Source organism: Apodemus sylvaticus, chromosome 5 (assembly GCF_947179515.1).
Source record: "Apodemus sylvaticus chromosome 5, mApoSyl1.1, whole genome shotgun sequence".
Lineage (NCBI taxonomy): Eukaryota > Metazoa > Chordata > Mammalia > Rodentia > Muridae > Apodemus > Apodemus sylvaticus.
Genome location: NC_067476.1, coordinates 113742185 through 113767317, shown reverse-complemented (window position 1 = coordinate 113767317; position 25133 = coordinate 113742185). Strand labels below are relative to the sequence as shown.

General features: G+C 40.1%; 1 protein-coding gene across 1 annotated transcript in view; it reads right to left on the bottom strand.

Annotated features, from left to right (window-relative positions):
* Positions 1 to 25133, bottom strand: part of Atrn (attractin) — a 118463-nt gene that overhangs the window by 31581 nt on the left and 61749 nt on the right. The window contains exons 13-22 of the mRNA XM_052183647.1: positions 24606 to 24727; positions 23397 to 23535; positions 20884 to 21074; positions 17367 to 17586; positions 15746 to 15931; positions 15010 to 15243; positions 11220 to 11357; positions 6295 to 6388; positions 5425 to 5477; positions 1421 to 1515 (exon numbers count right to left, since the gene is read on the bottom strand). Of these exons, the coding sequence (XP_052039607.1) occupies positions 1421 to 1515; positions 5425 to 5477; positions 6295 to 6388; positions 11220 to 11357; positions 15010 to 15243; positions 15746 to 15931; positions 17367 to 17586; positions 20884 to 21074; positions 23397 to 23535; positions 24606 to 24727 (1472 nt within the window). The remainder of the gene's footprint in view (positions 1 to 1420; positions 1516 to 5424; positions 5478 to 6294; positions 6389 to 11219; positions 11358 to 15009; positions 15244 to 15745; positions 15932 to 17366; positions 17587 to 20883; positions 21075 to 23396; positions 23536 to 24605; positions 24728 to 25133) is intronic.

Genomic DNA, 25133 nt, shown 5'->3' with positions numbered 1-25133 from the left:
CAATCCCTCACACAGAACTCATGCAGCCAATCCAACAATGCACCTATGTGCCAAAGAGATGGGTCAATGGTTAAAAGCAGTTGTTGCTCTAACAGAGAACCAGTGTTCAATTCCCAGCCACCACATGTCTGCTCACAACCATCTGTAACTTCAGTTCTAGGGGATCCAATGCCCCCTTCTTGCCTCTGTAGGCACCAGACACACATATATGTGAGCAAAACATTCATAATATAAAATAAAATAATTTTTAAAAAGTAATGTACAGCTACAGATTTTTCTTCATAGAGTATTTAAGATCACTTACATTTGTTTAAAGAGCTGTTCACATTTAGGAACAAAAGGAATGGCCTAGCAGTTAAGAGCACTTACTGCTCTTGCAGAGGACCCTGGATTGGTTCCAGCACCCATATGATGGCTCACAATGATCTAGTTCCAGGGATCCAACACCTATTTCTGGCCTCCACAAGCACTGCACACAAATGATGCACAGGGATATAAGAAGGTAAAATATTCATACATATTAAATAAAATAAAAATAAACCTTAAAAAACTGTTCACTCAAAATTTTTGTCTTATTGCCTATCTTTTAAAAATTTTATAATTAAGCTGGGTGGTGGTGATGTACGCCTTTAATCCCAGAACTTGGGAGGCAGAGTCAGGTGGATTTCTGAGTTCGAGGCCAGCCTGGTCTACAGAGTGAGTTCCAGGACAGCCAGGGCTACACAGAGAAACCCTGTCTCGGAAAAAAAAATTAAAAAAAAATTTATAATTAGAAACAAATTCTTAATTTAATATTAAACAGACTATCATGATCATTATTCTACTACTTAAAAACATTCAGTAATGTTTGCCTTCTGAGTGGAAAAAAGATAAAATGTAGACTCCAACCATTATCTTGATCCCTGAGGACCTATTGGTAGTGAAGACTACCTGAGGAGGGGAGTCATTTTTTTCTGTGGTGTAGTCGCTGGCAATGTGCGCACACTCCAGTGAAGAATCTTCCACCCAGCATGCTTTTGCAGTCAGCTGGTAAACTAATTAAAATTAAATCAATTAAATCAATCAATTTCTCTCTCTCTCTCTCTCTCTCTCTCTCTCTCACACACACACACACACACACACACACACACACACACACACACACACACACAAGAGGGGGTGATGGTGACTTGGTAGGGAGAGGAGGGATTAAGTGTAAGGGAGACAAAAGAAGGTAACAGGTTGAATATCATCAAGCACATTATATAATCGTATGAAACTGTCAACAAGTAAATGAAAACAATACTTAAAAAACTGATTACCTTGTATATTCCTACCCTGATACTGTCTGCTTCTATGTAGTACTTTTGTCCAGGATGACCAAGAAAAAGACCCATACAAGATTCAACACAAAATAAAACAGCTTAAAAGAAAAGCTTACTTCATCAGGAGTAGCCACAAAATTGATGGCTGTGTAATATCGGTCGTCTTCCTGGGACAGGCTAAAAGTGAACTGATAGTCAATGAGAAGGGTATCTATGGAAAGAAAGAAGAAAAAATTGAAAATGGTACAGGCACATCACACACACACCACACACACAAAGAAAATAAGCACTGATTCGAAATAAAACATGTCTCTGGAAGCACAACTTGTTTTTCTCACAAATTCAACAGCTATGAAAGAATGTTAGCTCACCTATCTATCTCCTGCCTCAGCCTCCAAAGTGTAAGAATTACAGATGTGTGTGCCACTAACAGCCAATTTACATGTGTTTTTCATAAGAAACCAAATCTCTGCAGTATCTTTTGAATTATCCAGCAAACCTTCATTACCAAGACCCTGACTGGGGTTTGGCTCCAATCTAACTCATGTATAAATACTGAGTAACAATACATGGTATTCTTTACTTAAGGATACAAATATATAAACTAATGATGTAACAGAAAGGAATGATTGAAACTTGAATATACTGTACTATTTTAATCTAGAAAGGAAGAAAACAGTCATATACCAGTGTGATGCAGCTTCAAAGAATGCCTATTGCTGCAAACGTTAACCTTAAAAGCCTGCTGTACAAAACAATAATAATAATCTGGCTTAAAAATGGGTTAAAGGTTGCTAGGTGTGGTGACATAATGCCTTTCGGGAGGGAGGCAGAAGTAGGTGGATGTGGTGGTTTGAGTATGCTTGGCCCATGAGAAATGGCAGGCACTATAAGGAGGTGTGGTCTTGTTGGAATAGGTGTGGCCTTGTTGGAGGTACTGAGTCACTGTGTAGGTTCAGATTACTCCTGGTGTTCAAGTTCTGCCCAGTGTGAAAGGGAGCCTCCTCCTGGCTGCCTGCTGGAGGCGGTCTCCTCCTGGCTCTTTGAACCAAGATGTACAACTCTCTCAGCATCTCCAGCACCACATCTGCCCGGATGCTGATGTGCTTCCTGCCATGATGATAATGGATTAAACCTCTGAAACTATAAGCAAGCCCACAATTAAATGCCCTTCGTGAGAGTTGCTTTGGTGACGGTGTCTCTTCACAGCAATGGAAACCTACCTAAGACAGTGGGAAACTGAGAAAAGGCTGGTCTACACAAGTTCCAGGCTAGACGAAGGGGTTTTACTATGTAAAACCCTTAAAGAGGTGTTTTTCCAAGAAAGATACACACTAACGGTCAATAAGAATATAAAAAGATAATCATATCAAGCATTACTGAAATACAAATACCAAAACTACAATGAGCTACTTTTTCATGTCCATTATGATGGCTACCAATTAAAAAAAAAACCACAAAATAAATGATAATTGAAAATTGGTGCCAATAAGAATGTAGAACAACAGAAATGCTTGTGCATGGCTTTTGGAAATGTAATGAACTGTAAGTTGTCATGGAAACAGTAATAACAATCCCTCAAAAACAAACCACACATAGAATTATCACATCCAGCTGTACTTCTGGGTGTGTATTCACTTATGTTTACAACATTCCTGACAACAACCAAAGGTACAAGTAACACCGTGCCCACTGACAGAAGAAACAGGCAAAGCATGACAGGCGCACTGCAGGATGATCTGTCCAGCTGTAAAATAAGCTTTCTTTTTCTCATTTTTCATGCTGGGGATTGAATTCAGAAGCCTGTACATGCAGGGTAGCACTGTAGCTCAGCTGTACGGCCAACACCAAAGAAAGGCAATTCTGAACTGTGCCACATCAGGGATGAGAGGCAAAGGCATCACACCTAATATTAAGTAGATACAAAAGACAAACACTGTGGTCCCATTGAGATGCCATACCCAGAGTCATGCAAACAGAAAAGAGAATGGGTACTACTAGGAAGCATGGGGAAGGGAAGTTACAGTTATTGATAAGTTCAATTTATAGGTGTTGATGATGATGATGATGATAATGAAAATCCTTCAATAACTATTTGAATTGGCTATTAAGATACTCTGTCCTTTTTCTGTCTGGTGAGGTCAAATTTTTCTTTTTCCTTTTTTTTTTTTTTTAATACCAACTATGGTTAGCCAAAGAAGGTTTATTACAACAGAATGCATGAAAACCAGATCATATCTGTTTTCTACTAAACCATGGGATTAGCTTTGTGTACCCATATGTGCTGGGCAAAGGTCACCCTGAGATGCCATTCATCAGGTGCCACCCACCTGCTTTTTGAGACAGTATCTCTCTTAGACTAGGCTCTCTGGCAGTGAGCTCGCCTCCCTGGGCATCGGCATGGGTCCTGGGCATCACACCCAGGGTCTCAGGCTTGCACAGCAGGAGCTCTACCAGCTGAGCTGCCACCCAGGCTAGTGTTAGCTTCGATTAGAGTCATTTCAGGCCTGCATCTCACTGTGTGGTATTAAATATATAACACACCCATCACAATATAATAATGTAGAGAATTTTTGATGCATTTATTTATTTTTAAATATTTTTCACTTACATTTACTTTAGTGAATCTTTGCCTATTTTTAAAATTTATTTTTTTCTTCAGTGCCAGTTTTCATTTTTTTTTCTGTTTTGTGCTCTCTCTCTCTCTCTCTCTGCTTCTAACTGCAACTGTCTTCTTCAGTACTAAAAGTGCTCTCTACATCCTAGTCACAAGATCTTTATTAAGTATAGAAAACATAGGGGCGAGTATGTGAGTTCAAGGTCAAACATTCCACAAACTGAGTTCTCCACCATCTGAGTGAGGCTGCACAATGAGACCTTTTCTTAAGCTTAAGGGCAGGGGAGGGAGGAGAGGGTAGCAGCAGAGATGGCTCAGCAGGTAAGAGCAGGTAAGGCTGTTCTTCCAGAGGACTCAGTTCATTACCAGCACCCAATATAGCAGCTCACAACCATTGATAACTTTAGTCCAGGAAATCTGACACTCTCTTTGGCATTCAAAGGCAACAGGTATGCACACATTTCAGACATATATGTTGCAAAACACCCATACACATAAAATAAGAAAAAAGGTTGTTTTTTTTTTTTTTTAAAGAAAAAAGTGTAAGTATTATTTGAGAAAGGTTTAACACTACATAACCACACAGGCCTCAAACTAATGGTCCTCCTGCCTCAGTATCTCAAGGCTGAGATACTGAGTCCATACAGCCAGTTTGGTTTTGATTGTTTTTTAAATGTTTTGTTTAGTGGTCCTGGGGATTGAACACAGGACCTTGCAACGAAAGCACTCCACCACTGAACTGTATTTGCAGACCCAATTTTTAATGATAGAAGTTTGAAACTTTAATAAAATACACACTAACATTTTACTTGATGAATGATCTTTAGAATCACAGCTAAGAATTCTGTAGGCCTGATGGTTCCAGCTGCTTGGGAAACAGATGTAGGTCACAACTTAAGACCTGCCTGGGCTACAGACAAGGAATTTTCTTGTCTTCTCAGGTCAAGAACCATCCATTTTCTTCTACAATTTATATATCCCATTTTGCTGCATGTGCCAGACATTATTTCCTTTTTCTCTTGTTCTATAATCTGGAACCTACTATGTAGATTCTCATGGAGAAAAATATATTTGTCATAATGGTGGTAACAATACCAGATTCACTTTTCATGGCAAGGTATTAATTTGGTGTTTTATTTACTTGTTTGTAAAGCTATAGTGAATACAAATCAGCTCTGGAGAGAATAGTGAAACTCACCTCTATTTTAGAATTTCTTACATGGCTGTCTGAAAATTGCACATGATCAGCTACACGAAGCAATGGCAAATTAACACACTTCCCAGGGAACTGAACAGGAGAGCCAGGAGAGCACATCCCTGCTAACTGCTCTGGACAACCAGCAGAAACCATGACCACAACACAACAGTGTTCACAAAGTCAGGACTGGCTGAGGATCTGCTACATCCCTCGAGCGTTTATCATTCTCAGGCCACGTTAAAAAAAAAAAAAAGCAATGTAGTTTTGCTTAATACTCTCTAGAAACAAAAATTACAAACACTTACAGTAGCATGTTCCTTTGAGAGGGTTTCCCTGGTATCGATTTTCTACCTCACATCTAGGGAAAAAAAGAAATTATTTTCTATTGATATTTAAAGCACAGAATCTTTATTTATTTTTAAACCAAGTAAATCCTTTTACATAAACTATACTATTATTTAGGTCAGAGAGACTATCCCATTTGCATGAATATTTCTGCTACCTGCTCAGTAATTTACACCAGCAACAGTATAAAAACAACAAATAAACAAATACTTGCCAAGGATACAAGATAAGTATAAATGTAATAATGCTAGATACTACTCATAAGGAAAACAACATTTTTACTTTTGTGTGGATTAAGTATGCTTCTAAAAGTGCAGCTGAAATATTCTTCAAGCATTTGTCACTCACTTCTATCCTGTTCTTCCTATGTAAACTAATCTTATTCTTTCTTTTCTCTTTCTCTCTTTCTTTCTTTCCTTCCTTTCTTTCTTTCCTTTCTTCCTTCTTTCCTTCCTTTTCTTTGTTTATTTATTGACTGATATAGTCTTACTATGTAGCCCTATTGATTGATTGAATTATTGATTGAATGATTGATTGATATAGTCTTACTATGTAGTCCTATTGGCCTGGAACTCAATGTAGACTCCAATGCTCTGAAGCCATAAGTCCAATTAAAGGCTTTATTTTGTAAGTTGCCTAAGTCATGCTTTATCAGAGCACTATTAATAACTGAGACAACCTGTCTGAAGCAAAAAAGGTAAACTTCCAAACTAATCCACTCAAAGACCCTGGAAATCCAGGGCAACAAAGCACAGGCAAGCAGGTGGCCCTCAGGATTCAAGTATCTACAAGGCCCTGTCCCCACTGGTGGTACAGAGTGTGGTACTCACAGCTGGCACTCTTCCCCCTTGACACCCTTGGTGGTACAGAAGCACTTGCCGGTGTTGGTGTTGCACAGTGATGCGTGCCCATTGCACTTGCATGCTGGGAAGAAGGAAAGGAAGACAGGTCACAACTGGCTTGACAGATTATTACCATAGACTGTGATTAAGACAAAATCATTTAGCCTGAAGAGGGTTTGTAGCAAAGACAGACTAAAGCAAGAGAAATCACTGAATATGATTCATTATTTTTCAGCTAATAATTTATTTCTAATAATATAGAGACAACATTAAATTAACTAACACTCAAGAAGGAAAGAAAAAGCTATCTTCTGCTGTCACCTGAAGGAACTGCTATTTCCACTTTTCTTAGTACCTCTTTGAGGATAACAGATTCAAAAGTCATCAAGATCCCGCGTGTGCCTGTCATAGAGAAGTCGATACACTCTTTGTTTCCAAGTGCTTCTCTTTCTCTTTCTTAACCCTTGCATATTACACTTTTTCCCCCTGTTCATTAGTTTTTGGTTTTAAAGCAGGACCATGTAGCCAAGGATGGCCTTGTACTCCAATAGAGGATGGTCCTGAAATTTTGATCTTCTGTCTCCACTTCCCAAGTGACTATATACATAACATACACTGAGTAGGTTTATGTAGTGCTAGGGTTTGAACCATGGGCTGTGTGCATGCTAGACAAGTTCTACCAAGTAAGTCATATCTCCAGCCTTAAAACACTGTAAGCTTTACATTGGCTAGCCCTAAAATCATTTTCTATATCAAACTCAAAGACTTAGCTTTAACTCATTTGAAGTCCCTCAAAGACAAGGAGCTGTGCCATCTTCAACACAGTTGTTCATTTTTTTTTTAAAAAAAAACATATATTTATTTTATGTATGAGTACTCTATCTGCATGTACACTTGTGTGCGAGGAGAGGGCAACAGATCCCATTACAGACAGTTGAGAGCCACCACAAGGTTGCTGGGAATTGAACTCAGGACCTCTGGAAGAGCAGTCAGTGCTCTTAACCACTGAGCCATCTCTCCAGCCCCAATTTGTTCACAGGGCATAGTACTGAATACCTTACAACCTGAACAAGAAATTTTACTTAGGAGTGGGAAGTGACACCAGACAGGTAATCACATTTTGATGTGTTGCAGATGTATCAAGCACTGCTCTGCCTTGATTTCCAAAACCATACTCTAGAGAGGGTAGGGCTATCCAGCCAGGCTACCTTCTTATTCCTGGCTGATTTGGGGTTAGCTTTGAAGGGCCACAGTAAGGACTCTAGCAGTGGGAGCCGAGGACCTTAAGCCTCTGAGCACCTGCCTCCACACGTGAGTGACAGGCATGTTTCCCCGGAGGGCAGCTGCATGTTCATGGCACCAAGTTTCACCTGGTACTGGGAAATCAAACCCAGGGTTTCCTGCATGCCAGGCAAACACTGTCCTGAGGTTTTTCTAAACATGAGAACCCCTTTCTTAATTAGAGCATAGGGGGGTCTTTTAACTATAGGACCCATAGTATTTTTTAATTGGAAACCAGAGCAGATAAAAACTGAGTTCTTAAGTGTGACTTACTATAGAAAAAGATATAACTTGTAAAAAAAATACAAGTATTTTCTTACTTGTATTTTTTTTTATAACTTTGTATTTTACTTTACTTGTACTAATAAAGTACAAGAAAGTACCTCATGGCTTTCAGATTTCAATGGGGAAACTCCAAATCTTTTTTTTTTTCTGTAATTATTAGTTTATTAGTATCATCCAGGACTCATGTTCAGTGTTCCTCCTCAAATCACATTAACAAACACAAATGTAAAGAACCCGAGTCAAAATCATATAACAGTACTCCATCACAAAAGTACATAAAATTACAAGAATGCTATTTTAAAACACTGGCTCTTTAAGAGAACCATAATCTCAAAAACCCCATAAATTGACAAATTGTTCATTAAACTAAGCAGATTAAACATGATTAATGAATGAGTTTGAGTTTTATAAAGAAAAATCGAGTGAATTGGACTACTGATACTATTATGCAAAGTTTATCCTTTCTTTGTATCTGATTTATAAAGGGACAAACCACAATATAGGAAAATATACACTTTATTTTAAATGTGGCATAATTTTAAAAGCTGGCTCAACTAATCAAAAGTACCTTTAAGCAGTCACATTTCCTGAGCAATCCAGATTTAGATAGAAGGGCAAAGGCATCAGAGGCTACGCTCTTGTGATAGCCTTCACTAGGACTAAGGTCAACAAAAAGTACGGCAGTCTTGTATTTTAAGCTCATGCTTGGAGATACATTCTCAGGTCTTCTTTAGTAAGGGAAACTACAAAATATAACTGTCATTACATAGTAATGGCAGTTAAAGGACAGTTCTCATGTAAGGATTAGAACATATTATTCTATTAGTCCTTCAAAGACAGATTTTCAGATTGCTTGATTCTAATAATCCCATGGTGTGACAGAATTGATCACTCCTTGCTTTGTCAAGTAGGTTATATAATATTTTTTATCCGACTGATCATGATTTTGGAGAGTCTTCAACTATAGATGAAAATGTTACCCCTACCACAATATGCAGGGTGTGTGGACAAAAGCTTTTTTCCAGATAACTATATGAAAAGATACACATTGTAATAATCCATGTGACCCAAAATGGGCAAAAGCAAAAAACTTTCAGATCTATGAAAAGGACAACAATACTGATAAAAAAGTTGTATTTATTAGAAGCATTCAGAATGTCAATAAAACAGCCACATTTGTTTTTGTTTTTATTTTTTTGCAATTATAGAGTGGTATTCAGTTAACAAAACAACAGTTATCTTCATATAAGCTGCATCAGAGGCAACTGAAGATGAAAAAAACAAAAAACAAAAGAAAAACAAAAAACAAAAACCAAACTGCTATCCTCATATATAACTGATTTGTGCTGTGCACCAACAAGAACCTGCTTTAAATTTCCATGCCAATTTACAGCCCCCAGACTGTACCAGGCAAGGTTAGTGGCTATTGAAAATACCACCAGGACAGGGCTATCTAAAGACACATTCAGTAGTGTGTTAACTATACAAAAAAAGACACTGTACAGTTTAAAAACAAATCTTATGCAGCCCTATATTTCAATTCTTGAGTTGTGTTCAGGGGGGTTAAATGCTTTATTGACAAGGAAAAATCTGTGCTACAACCAACTTATACATCATCATCTTCTTCGTCTTCCTCTTCTTCCTCATCCTCTTCATCATCCTCCTCGTCTTCCACTTCTTTCTTTTTCTTGCTCTTTTCAGCCTTGACCACCCCATTTTTCACTGCATCAGGTTTGCTTTAGCTCTGTAAGCAGCAATGTCCTTCTCGTACTTCTTCAGTTCGGCAGTCTTCTTCTCGCAGGACCACTTGTCATCAGCTGCAGTGCTGTTCCACATCTCTCCCAGTTTCTTTGCAGCATCACCAATGGATAAGCCAGGATGCTCGCCTTTGATTTGGGGCGGTGCTCAGAACAGAACAAGAAGAAGCTGAAGGAGGCCTCTTGGGTGCATTGGAGTCCTCGAACTTCTTTTTGGTCTCCTCTTTGGGGGGGGATGTAGGTTTTCATTTCTCATTCATAATGAGCCTTGTCAGCCTTTGCCATGTCTTCAAATTTCCCCTTTTCTTTAGCAGACATGGTCTTCCACCTCTTGAGCACTTCTTGGAGAACCATGAGAAGTTGACAGGAGCATCCAGCTGCTTCTTCTTGTGCTCCTCCCAGCAGGTTTGCACAAGGAATGCATGTGAGGATATTTTGCCTCCTGGCTTCCTAGGATCTCCCTTGCCCATGTTTAGCTGATTTTCCTCCTCGAGAAACAGAGTTGCCCAGTGCCCGTCCTGCTCTCGCTCCCCCCAGCGCTCTCTATGGAGCTCAGTGTACTGCAATGGCTTTGAGAGTGAGAGCCAGACACCGACAGACACTCCAAATCTTAATGGGAGCCCATGTGAAGTTGGGCATTTGGAGATCAGGGAGAGGGACAGAGAATTCAAGATTATCTCCAACTCTCCTAGATGCTATCTAAAAACCAACCAACTAAAACCAAACCCAGGTCATCTTAAAGATTCATCTGGGGTCCTCAGGAGGTCAGTTGCCCTCCCCAAGCCCCTTGCAGACTTTGGACAGTCAGGTGTTGCAGTCTCTGAGGGAAGGACAGTTCAGAAAGGGGCTTCCCTGGCTGTCACAGTTTTTCACGTGCACCCTTGTTCCTGTCCCTGTGCGAGGCATCCAGTAGATGTCTTTAGAGGCCTCTGTGATACCTCTTCATGGAGGAAGGAAACTGAAGGCCCTGTCCTCACCCTGGGTCAGTGCTCAGGATTTCCCACCCCAGCCCTTTCCTCTCTCCCCACAATGCAGCTGTCCTGGCTCCTTCCACAATGAGATGACTACCCACCCAGGCTGTTCTGCTTGACTTGAGCTGATGTGCTTCCACGGGAGGGAAATGGACAAAGGCGGCTGGTGCCTTCTGTGATGTTAGCCCCTTCTTTATACCTCTATAATGTAAACAAAAGCTGAGCTCCTTTCCTGTTGGTTTGCTGCTTTAACTAACTGCCCCCAACCCACAAATTGAGTTTTTTTTCCTCTTCCAGCATAGGCAAACTCTTTTTATTTATTTTATGTGCATTAGTGTTCTGCCTGCATGTGTGTCTGTATGAAGGTGCTGGATCTCAGGTGTTACCAGCAGTTGTAAGCTGCCATGTGGGTGCTTGGAACTGAATCTGAGTCCTCCAGAAGAACAGTCAGTGTTCTTAAACACTTTTCCAGCCCCTCAGTTAAACTTTTAACAATTTAACATAATTAAGAAAGGCAGTATCTCAAACCAAGAGGCATTTTCCCTTTAAGACATTTAAGTCAAATGCAGGTGCTATATGCTGCACCTGGCTTGTGGCTACCTTGACCTGTGTGACTTACGCTGACATTTGCCTCCATTAGTTGGGTCACCATAGAAACCGGATATGCAGGTCTCGCAGTGCTTGCCCGTGGTCAGGTCCTCACACTTCTCACAGACACTTTGGTTGATGCATTTGCTGTGTCCGTTGCATTGGCAAGCTGAAAGGCAAAGAATCTTAAGGGCTCTGTTTCTTCCATAGGAGAACTATGCCTATGGGAGAATTAATCCCAACTATAGGGGCTGGTGTGGGGGTGGGGGGCAGTGCAGCACCTCTGACCACGTGGACCTGTCTTGCTTAAGCCCAGTTTCAGGCCAGCCTGGGTAACACAGTGAGATTCACATATAAAATTTTTGTTTCAAAAAATAAAAACAAAGAGAGGAAAAAGCACTGGGTGTGGATTTTAAGGCCACCCTTGGCAGTTGGTGGCCAGTCTAAAAAATACAAACAAAACAAAACCAAGGTTTACTATAAACTAGTATGAGAAAATAAAATATCAAAAACAAATTAGTCTCAAAAAACCAAATATATCATCAAAGCAAAGTGAAAGTCTACAGCAATATAAAAATATCTTGTTGTTATTCACTGTAAAAACTCACAGTATTTGAATACAGATGAGGAAAAAATAACCAAATATAATCCCACTACCCAGGAAACATGATTCATATATGGTATCTTTCTTTTCAGGGCTTTAAAAAATTAATTATTTTCTTTTTCTTTAAAAAACAACATTAATAGTAAGTGATTTTAGCACCCTACTTTCTCTAATAGGCAAGTCATCTGGAAAAAATAAGCAGAGAAACTTCATAATTAAACGATTTCTTATATGAAATGGATCTAACAGATGTCTACAGACTTTTCCACCTAAATGTCAAAACAACATACACTCTCTCAGCAGCACACAGAATTACATGTAGACATACAAAGCAAACCCTTACAAATGTAGGAAATCTATGTACCCTATCTGTTCATTGTATACTAAAACTTAAAATCAGCATGACAGTGGTGGCACACACCTTTTCCCAGAACTTCAGTGGCAGAGGCAGGTGGAGCTCTGTGAATTTGAGTAAGAGTGGTCTATAGAGAGAAAGTTCCAGGACAGCCAGAGCTACAACACAGAGAAACCCTGTCTCGAAAAAACAAACAAAACACCTTAAAATCATCAGTGAACAAAATTCTAATAAATTTAGAAACTCATTAGATATTAAACAACTGATTACTGAATGATGACTGGGTCAAAGAAGAAATCAAAATATTCCCAAAACCTAATTAAATTGAAAAGACAACACAACAAATTCCTGGGACACGTTAAAAGTAGGTCTAAGAGGGAAGGTAATAGTCTCAAGTGGGTTCTCGTTTAGAACTCCAAAAGAGCCCAAATGAATGACTTAGTGATGAAACTGAAGACTTTGGAAAAATAACCAAACCCAACCTAACCCCAGTAGATGGCAAGAAATAATAAAAATCAAAAAAGAAATCAGCGAAAAAGGAACAAGGAAAATAATACAAAGAATTTATGAATCTGAGAGCTGGTTCTTCAAGAAGATAAAAAGACCAAGAAACTCTTAGCCAAACTAACCACAAGAAAGAAAGAAATTAACAGAACAAACAGGGAAATGTTACAACCGATGCAAAAAAATTACAAAATGATATAAAGAAATACTTTAAAACTCACATTCCATTAAGTTGGAAATCTAAAAGGAATGGATTAATTTCTTGATTCCTCCAAATGACCAAAGTTAAATCGTAAGGAGATTAGCAACCTAAACAGACCATCGCAAACAAGGAGACTGAGACAGTAATAAAAAGCCTTCCAAATAAGTCCTGAACCAGATGGGTTCACAGCAAAATTCTACCAGACAATAACCAATCATTCTTAAATTATTTTTTAAAAAAAATAAACAGAGGGATTACTCCCAAATACTTTCTTGGAAGCCAGAATTACTCTTAATATGCACAGCAGGTAAAGACATCAAAATAAAATTATAGACTGATGAAATTATATCCTGATGAAAATGGATGCAGAAGTCCTCAATAAAGCACTAGCAAACACAATACAAGCACATAGCACAAAGACCATCCACAAGCATGTGGGCTTTATCCCAGAATTTCAGGTTGGCTCAACATATGTAAGTCAATAAATACAACAGATTATATAAATGGACTCAAAGATGAAATCACATGCTCGTCGTAATAGATGTAGAAAGGGCTTGTAAAATACCCAACATGCTTTCCTGATAAAAGTCCTAGAGAGAACAGGACTGGAGTGAACATACCTGTATATAATAAGGACTGTGTATGACAAACCCATAACCAACATTATCTTAAATGTGGAAAACACTGAATAATCCCATTAAAATAAGAAATAAAGGCTGTTCACAATCGCCACTCCTTTTCTATATTGTGCTGGAAGCACTAGATGGAACAATAACACAAATGAAAGAAATAAAGGGTACAAATAGGAAAAGAAGAAGTCAAATTATCCCTATTTACAGATAATATAGGATATATAAGAAATCTCAAAAACGCTATCACTAAACTTCTAGAAGCAATCAACAATGTCAGCAAAGTGGCAAGGTACAAAATCAGCTCTCAAAAATTAGTAGTTCTGGGACTGGGAGACGGGCCAGCAGGTAAGAGCACTAGCTGTTCTTGCAGAGGATCTGGGTTCAATGCTCAGCATCTCCAGGCAGCTCAGAGCTGTCTGTAAACCCAGTCCCAGAGGGCATGAATGCACATAATACACATATATATAAGTTCCAACAAACACTCATACACATATATTTCATAAAAACTAAACTAAAAAAAACACTGAGAACAAGATCATGGGCATGCTACCATTTATAATACCAAAGGCAATGCAATATCTAGAAATAAACTTCACCAAGGAGATAAAGCACTTCTACAATGAAGACTCCAAATCTTTCAAGACAGGGATATAGAGAGGCACTAGAAAATGGAGTCATCCTATGTTCACAGATCAGTAAAATTAATATTGTGAAAATGACCATTCTACCAAAAACAATTTACAGACTCAATCCAATTGCAATCAAAATACCAACAATACTTTTCACAGAAACAGAAAAAAAAAATCCTGAAATTCATATGGACCCAGAAAAGACCCCAGATAGTGAAAGCAACAAACTTCAGGGACTGCCATCACAGACGTCAAGATAGATCACAGAGCTATAGTAATCAAAACAATATGTTACTGTACAAAACAGACATACAACAGAAGAAAACTGGAAGGCCAAGCCTAAGTACTCATAACTACAGCATCTGGGATTTTATGAAGAGACAAAACAAACAAACCTGTAGAAAAGATAGTATCTTCAAAAATGGTGCTGAGGACAGTGGATGTCCACATGCAGAATAATGAATGAAAATAGATCTATATCTATCTCCATTCACAAAAAGTAACCCCAAATGGATCACAGACATAACCCAAACCACTAAAACTTCTAGAATAAAGCATAGGCAGTAAGTACCCTGCATGATACATGTGTAGAAAGGAACTTTTTTTTATGAGGACTCAGGAATTAGGGACAACTGGCAAATGGGACTTCATAAAGCTAAAAAGCTTTTTTTTGGGGGGGCAACCAAAGAAACAATCAATCAAGTAAAGAAAAAGCCTACAGAACGGAGTGCATCCAACACAGTGATACAGAACATAGAAAGAACTCAAACATGGTCAAGAAAACCAGTGACCCAATTAAAAATGGTCTTGGGATCTGGGTGTCTAGTTTATGTCAAGGTTTATTCTTTATAAACAGATAATAAGAGATCTGAACTAGGATACACAGGCATCTTACCTGGACAGTGAATGAAAGACCAGTTGTATCTGCTGTCCTCTAGACACATGCTGGAGTTCAGAAGGGGCTGTGGATACACATTTCCTGTAGAGGCCTGTGAAGGCATCTTCACAGGTCCTTTATAGCTGCCCTCAATACATTTTCCTTTCCCAGTATTGCTTGGATCAGTACACCAACCACAGCCTGGCTGCTCCAAACAATGGCTGCAGGTACAGTAGCCAGAGCAATTTTCAGCTTTAAAAAAAAAACAAAACAATCTAATTTGTAATTCACTATCACAAAAAGATTTGAATTTACTGTTGTTACCTTTTCTTTTAACACATGATTTAACTTCCATGAATTAAAACTAGTACCCTATAGTGATTATTGAAATGAAATACTTTAAAGGGCCCAAAATATATATACAAAATATTACATGGACTTTTCTGACTTTTTAATATCAAGATGTTGGATGAAAAAGGGACCTGCGAGGGTCTCTACTAGAAAGCACTTTATATACTGGTAGATTAACAGGTGGAGACATTATACAGATTGAATTATATTACCCTAAAGAAGAAAAGGTATTTCTGTACCCTGTGACTTACCCTAGATTTATCTGATTTACTGCATGGAACACTGCCAAATTCTATGCATACATTTTAATGCGAAAGGACTGGCCCAACCAGCTTCTGCATGAACTTGAACAGAAAGTCAAGTCTAACTTGCCTGCAAATGTTTAAAGGCTCTTTTCACTTACGTGGGCAGCTGCTCATTGTATACCACTCCATACACTGGCCAAAAGGGAAGGAGGCCACGTAGGCATTGGAGTCTACACACTGCTTCATGTTGCTGCACCACATGCACTCGGAGCTGCTGCTAGTGCACTCGCCACATGCTGTCCGCAGGGCACATGGTGTCCGGCACTGCTTGGCACTGTGGTTTGCTGGGAATTAAGACCCAAAGGGACACCGGTCAGCTAAGATCAAAGACTTTTCAATGCCCATTATGAAATCAGGTCAGCACTACACTACATGGAGGAAAATCCACAAAACTGGAGTCACATGTTCTGTTCATTCAACTGTATTTAAACATTTAGGGAAAAATGGATACTCTTTTTAAAAAGCACGAAGACAAAGGTGGGGGAACAAAAAAAAAACCCACCTCAAAACAAACAAACCTTGGAACAAAGATAACTCATGACCTGAGTTTGGTAAATTCTACATTTACAATTTTGAGGGATGACATTAATATTTACCAAGGCATTCAGGATTCAACAAGGATAAAAAGCTTTCCTGTAAGGTAAGTTAGGAATCCAGCGGGCTACAAAGATGGATCAAGGACTAAGAGCATGTACTGATTTTCCAGAGGAGCCAATTTCAACTCCCAGCACTCACATGAGGTGGCTCATAACCAACTGCAACTCCAGCTCTAAGGGATCTGACGCCTCTGTCCTCCAAGGCACCTGTATATCTCTCTCTCTCTCTCTCTCTCTCTCTCTCTCTCTCTCTCTCTCTCTCTCTCTCTCTCTCTCTCTCTCTCTCTCTCTGTTATACTCTTATAGACACATATGCACATGTACACACATACACACACATATATACACACATTCTCACTCTCATACATACACACTCTCATACATATGCTCTCGCATAAGTACATGCATGCAGGAGCACACACACACACACACACACACACACACACACACACACACACACACAAAACCATATGATTAAAGGTAAGTAACTATTTGTAAGTATTTGAGAAACCCTATCAGAGAGTAGCTCCTTTGCTGTACTGCTCAGGTGAAGTACAACAGGACCTGCTGGGAATGGAGTCTCCACTACACTTGCACCTCTTGTTTTGGAGTTCTCATTTGTGCACGGCTGCTCTGGGCCTGGCTTCATGGAATCTAACCTTAACCTCAGCACAGGACACTGCCACAATCTGGCATTGACTCTGTCGGCTTCTTTTGCCATGCCCCTCCCCACAGCAGTGTCTGAATAGTGTCCTGACTTGCTGCTTTTCTAAATGTTTCTTTGGTTTCTGTGTTGTTGTTTCCTCCATAGCATTTCTCTGCCAATACCGAGGAAATTATCTTCTAGAACAATTCTCAACACTTTTGTGGCCAACAAAACAGTGCAGCTCAATATAAATTGGGTTCTTTTAGTAATTTTTTTTTTTTTTTTATTTTCAGTATGGGTCAAAGCAGTCAGAGGCAAAGACTATTTGGATTTGGGTTCTGTTTGAAATAAATATGCCTAAACTGGTATTTCTCTAACTGTTGTCATAAGTATTTTATCATCTCAACACTCAATCAAGGATGCCTCCTATGCTTTCTTGGCAACCTCTTGGAGCACTGTATGCATCTACATCCTTACCAGGTCTTTCACAAACACTTCCATTGAGTGGGTTGATGCAGGTTGCAGCCTTTAGTCCCCGAGTGGTAGGCTCTGACAAGATCCCACAGAAGCCAGCATCACTGGGCTCAGATGGCATCCACTGCAACAAACTATTTGTGAATGGAGACATATCCTCCCAGCACCAGTAAGACACATTGATCTTCCGAAGACCAACCCATGGAGTCAGGGTGAGCTTGGACTATAGGCAAAAGAAACACAATTATGAATGTGACCAGTGTCTTCTCCAAAACAAGCTCTAACATAAAAACCACTAGCTTAGGCATACCCCACAGACGTAGAAAGAACCTATTCTCCAAACTCAGTCAAAGTAGGTTAAAGTAAGTAATCACTTCAATATGCATTCAGTATTGCAAAGCATAAAAATGACTCAAAAGAAGATAATACATGAAGATTTTCAGACATCAAGAGGAAAGCAATAATCACATTTCCTGCAGTGTAACTACCAAAACTCTCTATTCTTTTTAAAGGTGAGATCATACTCTACTATGTATAGGTATACATATCACATTTTATCTATTTATCTGTGTCACATTTTATCTACTTATCTACTTCAACACTACATTTTATATAAAACAAAACAAAACACCAGTCATGAACCTATAGTTTCAGCCTCTGCTCTTGTGAGGAATCAAACCCAGTACTTCCTAGGCATGCACTCTACCACTGAGCTCCTGTCTTGTATAGCCCTGAAATTTCATTCTCATTTCAATGTTTGTATGTTTTTTGTTTGTTTGTTTTTAAAGACAAGGTGTCCTTCTAGAGCCCTGGGTAGCTGGAATTCCCTATATACACCAAGATGGCCTTGAATTCAAAGAGATCTACCTGTCTCTGTCTTCTGAGTGCTGAGATTAAAGGCATGATGCTCTGTGCCTGGCTCCCCACTGCGATTTAAAGAAACAAAACAAGAACCACAACCATCACCACCTTTATAGGAGCTGGGGAGATGGCTCAGCAGATATCGCTGTTCTGCCAAAGGATCAGAGTTTGGATCTAAGCATTCACATCAGGCAGCTTACAAACGGAAACTCCAACTCTTCTGGTCTGCTGGTCTCAGCATCCCCCTCTCCCATAAGCTCCCTCAGCTTCACAAGGACCTGTTACACATTTCCCTCCCCCCAGCTGGCTCCTCGGCCTCCTTAGACTGCACGTGATGTGTCCACTGCACACAGCCTCGCTCACCCGTCATCCTCTTGCCATCCCCACTGTCCTCAGCCCTGACCAAGCCTACTCCGCTTCCTTTTCACTGTGCTCTGCTCTGCTCGCTCCAAGACGCCTCTAGACATTTTATTTCTCCTATTCACAACAAAACCCTTCACCCTAATGGAGCGGTCACGCCGTCAGTCCCTTTATTGCATCCCTCACACACCTGGTCCTGGACACCTGGGAGGGCACAAACAGACCCTTCTCAGCGAGTCCAGCCCTTCCCAAGGGAAGCAAACAGGTGAAGGTGTGGATCATGCTTCTGCTGGCTTCTGCCACCTACAGAGTCCATGTTTCCAGCCATGTCTCCACTGTCCGTTCTAACCACTCACCTCTCTCCGTCTACTCTGGTAACTACCACCTCGGAGCTGCCTGCTCACTCTGTTTCTCTCAGCTTCTAGAGCCTATTTCTGCCAGTCACAGACAGACACATTTCTGTGTCAGACACAAGATGTATACAAGGGGGAGCAGTAAGAAAACTTCAGACCTGACCCCACTCCATTATTAGGATAAGGTTTTTTGTTTGTTTTGGGTTTTTTTTTTTTTTTTTATTGCGAATAAGGGAGAGAAAATACCCAGAGGCATTGGGAAGAGAGCAGAGCAGAAAGAAAAGGAACAGACTGGACATGGCCAGGGCTAGGGAAATGCGAGATAAAGAGATGTGTGAAAAGGACTCATCATTTGGATTACAAGGAGAACAAGTAGCTGGGGAAGGGAAGGGCCAGGAGATTAATATGGACTTTGAAATGTATAACAGGTACTTGTTGGGAATTGGTTCTAATGCTTTGTCTTAATTCTGCTCCCCAAAGTGCTTCCAGACCTGAGGGTCCCTGCCCCTAGCTGGCTTCAATTGATAATAAAGAACTGCCATACAGCCAATGGTTGGGCAGAAAGATGGAGGCGGGACTTTTAGATTGAGCAGGCAAGGAACTGAGAAAGGAGAGGAAGACAATCCCCATGCCAGGGAAGGAAAGGGATCAGACCTAAGAGCTGCAAGGAAGAACTAAACCAGCCATGTAAGAATTTGGGAAAGTGGCTCTAGGGGCCACTCCACCATTAGGTCTGGGGTACCAGAGATGAAATGTTGATTTAGCCAGTTGACTCAGGAAACTTAGAGTGGTTAATGTATGCTAGCTATGAGGAGAATTAGAACTAGTCAAGGTATATCAAAATTAACTGGGTGTCTCTCATTCACAAATCCAAAGAGCTCTTGGGCGGGTGCAGTTGCATGTGTGACCTGCTGGGAGCCAAAGCAGTTTCACTAATTCACTGCTCTAGGTACTTGTGAGATATTGAGGGGGCCTGGAAACCAGCATGCGCTTACATGCTGATAGGCACAATAGATAGCCATATGTCCCTTCTGCCAGATATAAAGGAAATGACTCCTTTTTGCAGATAGGAACCAGTTTCCCAAGTTCCCAAGGAATGCTGGCTTTTATCCAATTGTCAGAAATCCTCCTATAGTTCAGGTTGGGGTCATTTCTGGATATATAGACTTCCTGAGATTTAACAACCAGGACCCACACCATAATGGCATACCATCACAAGAAGGTGGTGTCAAATGAGAAATGCTGTGCTGCATTCTGACTTCTCCTGGTAGACAAAAACATGTACCTCTCTGTACCACAGCCAGCAGGGACAGAAAAACTGCTATGTAAGTATCTAACTGACTGAAACATCACAGTCAAATCACAAGTCTTAGAATTAGACTTTTCAAGAAAAATACCAAATGAGACTATATAACTACAAGCCATTTGAGAGTTTGGCTAGACAGTAAGAGAACTTTCTGAGTTCAGAAGCCTTAGGAAGAAGGCTGTAAAACCTAGGCAGATTTTACATTTCTTACTGATGACTACATTATGTGCTATAATAATACCTTCAAGGGCTATAGATGGCTTAATGACACCTAGGTAACTAGCAATTTACTCTCCCTTTTCCCAAGCAGAATCTAGATATAAAACAAGTACAGAATAATCTGATGTCACTACAATATGTGCATATATTACCATTCATTCCATATGTTCATATCTTATTATTTACTTAACGAGCATGACTAACAAAATATGCAAAGTACTGAACTTTTTAAGACAAGAAAAAAAGATCAAAGAAGAGCCTCTGAAGTAGAGGTCCACAGTCTATTATCAATCATTTACTGCAATCCTTTCTCTTACCAGGCAAATAATGTACAACTGTGGCCTTCCACAGAAGAGCTGCTGCTGTGCTCTCAGAAGAAAGGTGGGTCCTAGAAACCGATGTTCTGCCCACAGTGACTCACCATGCTCTGAGATGACTGCATTAATCGAAGCTGCTTAAGGACAAACTCCACCTTCTTCTGGGATGTAAGGGAAGCCAAAAAGGCATTGTGGTTTCTACAGGACAATTTAGCATTGTCATAATTTTCCTTAGCAGTAGTGATTTTCAGACACGAGTTTCCAACCAAATGCCAGCCATTGCCACAGATATTTTCTTTAAAGAGGGAGAGGAAAAAAAAAAACAGTTTTAGAAATTATACAGTTCAGTTTACTATTTCAAAATACTGAACATCTAAACTCAATTCTGATTTAAATTTCAGGTGCTTTGTTAGGATTTGGTGAGAATATCAGATACATTATTAACTTCCATATGCAGAAAAAAACCTTTGAAAATAAAACAATTTATCTTTTAAAGAATGTGTGTATGTGTGCCTTGTATGTGGGTTAGGACATGAGACTATAGCACGCACAGAGGCCACGAGAGGGCATTAGGTCAGAGCTAAATTACAAGTGGGTGTGGCCTGGACACTGGGGAAGGAGGACCTTGGGTCCTCCGGAGGAGCAGCATACACTCTCCACTGCTGAGCCCCAGAATAAAAGAACCCTTTTACAAGTTTCACCAGTCATAGTTCCTGGCTCACAGCTATGAGCCTCACAGTTACTTTAGGCTAATGTTCCTAGTTTTGGGTGCCATTGTTAATTTGTGCAATTATTTTTGAAGAAAAATGTAAAAGATGTCAAAAATCTTAAACAAAAGGCATACAAATAAATATGTATATTGGAAGGGTGAGGTAAAAAAACTGCAAATGGGAGCTTAGGAGAGGGTTCAATGGATAAAATACTGTGATAAGCCTAAGTACCCAGTTCAAATCCCCAACACCCACATAAAAAGCCAGGCATGGTTTTGCTTGATTGTAATCTCATCTGAGGGCTAGAGGCAGGAGGATGCCTGAGGCTTGTGAGTCAGCTAGTCTAAGTAACTAGTGAGCTCCACGTTCAGCAAAAGACCCCATGGAGAATGAGAGAGGAAGACACCAGAAGTTAGCCTCCGGCCTCCAGTGCTCACACACAGATACATTTATCTGCACACAGATGTACATATACAGAAAAAGTAAATTGAAAATGGAATTGAATTGGGAATGAATAAATTTAAGCCTCCAAATGCTACTCTGGTTTCATGTCATAAAATAGAAGTAGAAACAAGTATATAAGGCATGCCAACAGTGAAGCAAAAGGGAGAGTGGTTTGGAAAACCTCAAAGTGATACAGTACACAACGGAAGTCTGTGATCTCCTTCTGTGGTGGTACTGAACTGGTAAAGTGTTGATGGAAGAAGCATGCTTGCTCCCTGGACATTATCGTGGATGTGAGTAAGCAAAAGTTTCCTCAGAACCGGAGCATACAGTGCTCAGTAAACAGAATGGCTCCTGAGGTCAGGCAAAGATGTAACTTAAGAGCAGATAGACTTGCTCCTCAGAATGTGCTATTGGCAGGGAATCAATGCTGCAGGCTCTCGGGCCTGTCTTTTAACAAGGTGCCTAGGTATGCTATTGGACATAAAGTTTGAGACACAAAACAAAAAAAGGACAAAAAGCCTGTGGTGGCTTGAATAAGAATGGTCCCCATAGGCTCATATATGTGGATGCTATTCCCCAAGGAGTGGCACTGTTGGAGAGGGATTAGGGGATGTGGCTTTGTTGCAGGAGCTGTGGCCTTGTTGGAGGAAGTATCTCACAGAGGGTGGTAGACTTTGAGGTTTCAAAAGCCCATGCCAGGTCCCATCTTATTCACACCCTCTCTGCCTCTCTGCTGACAGATCAGGATGTAGCTCTCAGTACCACTCTAACGCCTGCCTGCCTTTGTGTCTTCATGCTCCCTGACATGATGATAACAGCTTCTGAGACTGCAAGCAAGCCCCCAATTAAATGTTTCCTTTCATAAAAGTGGCTTTGGAAATGGTATCTCTTCATGCAAGAGAACACTGACTAAACTACAGCCCATTCAGCAAACTAAAATGCTTTCAAAAGGTCCAGATCTACTGCCCTACTCAAGTCTCAGATGTTGGAGAGCATAGAAGCTTTCCTGGATATCCTGATCAAGCAAATGCATCATAGAGATTTAGTCATGGCTAGCTGAACTCAAGACCTAAAATCATCACCCCGAACTTCTGCTGAAATAGTCAGGAATGAAGGTCACATGGCAGATGATGTTGGTCACATGGCAGAAATCTCTTCTCACAGAACTGTCAGTAAGTGCTTCCTGCACATTCCTGACTGCTGCTGAGGCCACAGAGCTCTAGTACCAGGTTACCACAGCAGAAGGAAGGACAGTGGGATATGAGATGACACTTCACTTTCTTCTTCACTTTCTTTCAAAGAAATATATAAAAACTATATTTAAGTTAAAAACATACAAAATAATTCCCCCAATAATGAGAGGGCTAAATAGACAGAATAAGTTTCTCTTTCCTAGGTCCAACCTAATATAAGGAGGGAGGACCACATTTCGGACCCTAATAGAAGTATGGTATCCCTACCGGGCAGGGCGATGCACTCTTGATTCCGGGGCTCCCACTGGCAGTTCTGGTCTAGGGCACAACTCCTGCAGCTGGTTTTCTTATTGCAGTAGTACATGGGGTTATCCTTGGGGCAATTGTCATACTTGGCAATGGAGATCTAGAACACAGTAGAGAAGTGCTTTTGTTTATATTCACACAAATAACTCAGTGAGAATTAAAGTTATGTTACCTGAAGACAGTAACATAACTGAGAATGTTAACTGCAGAAAGAAAGAAAAGAAAAGAAATAAAGAAAAGAATTAAATAGACAGAATTAGATGGATGGATGGATGGATGGATGGATAGAATTAGATAGCTGATGGATGGATGGATGGATGGATAGAACTGGATGGGTGGATGGATAAATTAGATATATAATAGACAGAATTAGATGGATGTATAGAATTAGATATATGATAGAAAAATAGATGGACAGATGGACAGCATTAGATAGATAGAAAGACAGAAAGATGGATAGAATTAGGCAGGCAGGCAAGCAGACAGACAGACAGAATTAGATAAGAGGTAGGTAGGTCGATAGGTAGAGAGAGAGAGAGAGAGAGAGAGAGAGAGAGAGAGAGAGAGAATGACTGAATTAGATAGAATGAACAGGAAGCAGCACTGCAGTGAGAATACCACAGTGTGTATTCTCACTAACATGCTTTTAGCTGGCAAGGTAGCAGCCCGATGGAACCACGAGCGCCACCAAGCCTCATCCAATGTTTATCTGTAAAACGTGAAAGCTGAACCTGCTGCTTTTCCAGAGCTTCTCCCAGTCCGTGCCCACCATAGCAATCTCAAGTTTTATTTCTTATGAATTGCATTAAACCGCAAGGAAAAATGTCATGAGCCACCAAAGACAACAGAAGCTGGATCACCTTATCCTTAGCCTTTTATCACCTAAAGCAAATCACACATAATTAGCCCAGATGTCAGACTGAGTCAAGATATGGGCCAAGGGCATTGTGTAAAACATGCTTTCTGAAACACTGCACACAGACCTCCGTAGCTGGAATGATCCTTGGAATCAGGATGTATATAGCATCCCTTCCTAAGAGAAAGCCTGAGCAACAGTAGAATTCAAATTAATATCACATTTTAAAAATAACTCTACTTATTATTTGCACTACACCCAAACTCAACTAGCATTTTTCTATTCTCTAAAATCTGTGAAAAACAGCATCTGACCTGGCCTTCTGTGCAGCTGTGGTTCACAGGGACACAGTGATCATTGCACCAGTGGCAGTCATTGGTATTGGCCGTGCAGCTGTAACAATCTGTGTGCTGGTCACATCTGTCATGGTCAAGGGCTACAGAGAGAAGACAAACCCATCAACTCCATCAACTATGTGGCAGCCTCTCTTATGTATAATCTGAGATAGGTAAACTCCTAACAATAGCTGGGAAGCAAAATGCAGAGTCAAACTAGAAGGAAAAAAACATTGCTATGTTTAGGTTAAAATAAAACAGTTATAGGCAGACAATCAAAGAAACACTGTTGTATAACTGTCCTCCCATAGTATCCAGAAAGTGAAAATCAAAGGTATGTTAATTTTGTAGCTTCTAAGATATAATGGAAGATCTGGACCTTTGAATGCTTTTCTTCCCAGGACAAACATCAACTAGCAACAGAATTAACACCAGAAGCTGTGAAGAAGCCAAAGAAAGCAATATGAGAGACCAATACATCTGTTCTTGTTACAAATGCAAGGCCTA